Source organism: Pteropus vampyrus, unplaced genomic scaffold (genome assembly GCF_000151845.1).
Source record: "Pteropus vampyrus isolate Shadow unplaced genomic scaffold, Pvam_2.0 Scaffold101, whole genome shotgun sequence".
In the NCBI taxonomy this organism is placed as follows: Eukaryota; Metazoa; Chordata; class Mammalia; order Chiroptera; family Pteropodidae; genus Pteropus; species Pteropus vampyrus.
In genome coordinates, this window is record NW_011888882.1 from 6,056,514 (window position 1) to 6,059,193 (window position 2,680).

General features: G+C 44.6%; 1 protein-coding gene across 1 annotated transcript in view; it reads left to right on the forward strand.

The window, feature by feature from the left end:
- The first annotated feature begins 376 nt into the window (after window positions 1–376).
- Window positions 377–2,680, forward strand: part of PPIL6 (peptidylprolyl isomerase like 6) — a 28,771-nt gene continuing 26,467 nt past the window's right edge. The window contains exon 1 of the mRNA XM_023533372.1: window positions 377–542. Coding sequence (XP_023389140.1) covers window positions 408–542 — 135 coding nt within the window. The 5' untranslated portion in view covers window positions 377–407. The remainder of the gene's footprint in view (window positions 543–2,680) is intronic.

Below are 2,680 nucleotides of genomic sequence, written 5' to 3' on the forward strand. Positions count from 1 at the left end.
CGACTCCCGCGTTACCCAGGCAACCGGCCCGCTGGTCCCAACTGGCTGCCCACCAAGCCGGAAAGGATGTCTGCGGCGAAATCCGGGAGCTGACAGGAGGCGAGGGCCGCCCGCAAGCGGGCCCGGACAGGCGGCGAGCAGGGCTGAAGCACGCGGGGCGTGGGGCTCCCCGTTCCTCTGCCCGGAAGCTCGTCCCTGACCGCGGCCGCCTGCAGGCCGTCGCCCACTTCTCCAGTTCCCGCCAGGCTCACCAGCAACAGGCGTAAAGGCTGGGCCGTCGCCGCCCGCCCCGCCCCTAACTCCGCCCCCGCCTCCCTCCCTCCTTCCAGAAAGCGGCGGAGGCGGGGTCGCGCGGTTGCCGTGGCGACACGCCGTGTTTGTGCTCGGAGTAGTAGCGGATCGCTGCCATGGCGAGCGCACAGCCTTGCAGGTCGAGGCCGGTCCCGTGCGCTTTTCAGTCGCCACCCGAGCAGCCGCTGCAGGTGAAGGTGGTGGGGCTCTTCAAAAGCAATACATTTCAGATCGCGAAGAGCACAGCTGAGGTAACCACGAAGAAACCAGTGCGGGCAGCCCTTTCTGCTTCCCGGTCTCGCGCCTCCTGGTGGCGCGGGGTCTGGTTGGATCCGAGCTTGTAGGGGAAAAGGGCGGGCGGGTCCGAGAGAGCGGGCATTCCACTTCGAGAAGGGCTACTAAAAGGGGGGATCCGAGCGAAGGAAGCGTTCAGAACCTTGCCGAGAATAAAGGTAATTCCACCTCTCTACATATCCACACATTTTATTTCACATTTATTTTTAACTGAAATTATAGATTTTAAAAATTCACGAAAAAAATGTTTAGGAAAAAATGCTGCCGTATAAACTAGATGACTTTTTACAAACTCCCACTCCAAATGATTTTTAAAAACTATTCATTCGGGAGGGTTTTTTTTTTTCTTTTAAATTTTCTACAGCAGTCACTGCATTCCAAACGTATTAAGTGCTTAAGAGGATTTCTTAATAAATGACCATCAAGTGCTTTGGAGAATATAGACATTTCTTTGTAAACTCGCAGAAAGATTAAAAAAAAAAAAAAGGAAAAACGCTTAAATTGGAAGAATGGGCTCAGGTCAGTAACGTTGCAGCACACCTATAACCCACATGCAGGGGAAATGTAGAAATGTGTGAAATGTTGAAGTATAGAATTTAGCACGTCTTTGGGGTTTGCTCCAGAAATGCTGCTCTAAGGTTATGCAAATTTCTCTCCTTCACAACCCCACTAGACTCCAGGAAAATACCCTATTCATGTTTATATCTCTCAAAGTTCCCAGCTGAATACTTGACACAAAATGTTCCCAAATAGAAGAAATGTTCAATTCCTACCTTGTCTGCTCCAAGTCCACAGAGTTAAAAGTGCATGATTAAATCAAATCACGAAATAGTAACTAATTTGTGAACTAGGTAAAGTTTATCAAGGTGAAGAGAATAAGTGATCAGAAGTTGATATGTGGATAATCAAAAGAAATAGAAATTGAGGGCTGTGTTAGCTGGCTGATGGGATCAGCATAGTTTTATGGCCTAAGTTGCATTTAATGTGTTTGAGGGATTTTTTCACCTTGTTTTTCTTAGCTTCTTTTCTGAAGGCACATGCTTTATGTGCTTGCTCCACATCATAGAGATGTTGGCAATTTTTTTCTGTAAAGTCCAGTTATTAAATTATTAGGCCTTTGGAGCCATAGGCTCTCAGTTACCACTACTTAACTCTGTCCTTGTGGTGCAAAAGCGGCCACAGACAATATGTAAATGAGTAGTGGTTTTCCAATAAAATTGTATTATGGACACTGAAATTTGACTTACATATAATTTCATGTGACATTAAATATGATTCTTTTGATCTTCTTCAACTATTTAAGAATCTAAAATTATTCTTAGCTCTCAAGTCTTACAAAATCAGGCAGCGGGCCAGATTGGCCCACTGGCCACAGTTCGCCAACTCCTGTTGTAGAGGACACTAAGTCAAGAAAACAATGCCTTAATTATATTATTAGTGATAATTTTCCCTTAATCTTTTGCCTACTGTAGCTCTATTTGAATATGAAAGCAATATAAATTTAGTTAGCTCTATCTTAATAAATCCTTGAAAATATTTCCAACATGATTATTTGTGAGCAATCTCAGATACATAATTAACTGACGAAGATTTCGTTTTGTAAAGAGTATTACATATATTCAAATTTAGTTGTAGTCCATTCTAAACAAACACTAAATTTATGAAGAAAGTATGATTAAGTAGGCTTAATTTGAAAACTGTTGGGTTTATTAGTTTTTCTAGGTAGTCCTTCAGTTAGAAATAGTTATCCAGCACAACTGCCTCAGACTGAACACAGACACTGGAATTGAGAAAAAAAGGATATGTCATGTGTTCATTGGGGACAGTAGCCTAAGACAAAGATGGCTAGATTGCTGTTGTCCTCTTCTGCTATCCCTAGTCCCAGGGGACAAGATACATTCACATTCTGGTTTCCTCCCCCTTGGAATATCTACCACTGGTGAAGCATGCCAGGTCATTGTCCTCTTAGATCACCGCAGGGGTGCCAGCTGTCACTTTTCCCTGTTGGCCCATCTACTCCTCTGACCCACTCAGAAAAGTGAGACACCTAATTGTTGCCTCAGCTACCTTTTCTTGCTTTAGGAGGAGGCAAAGT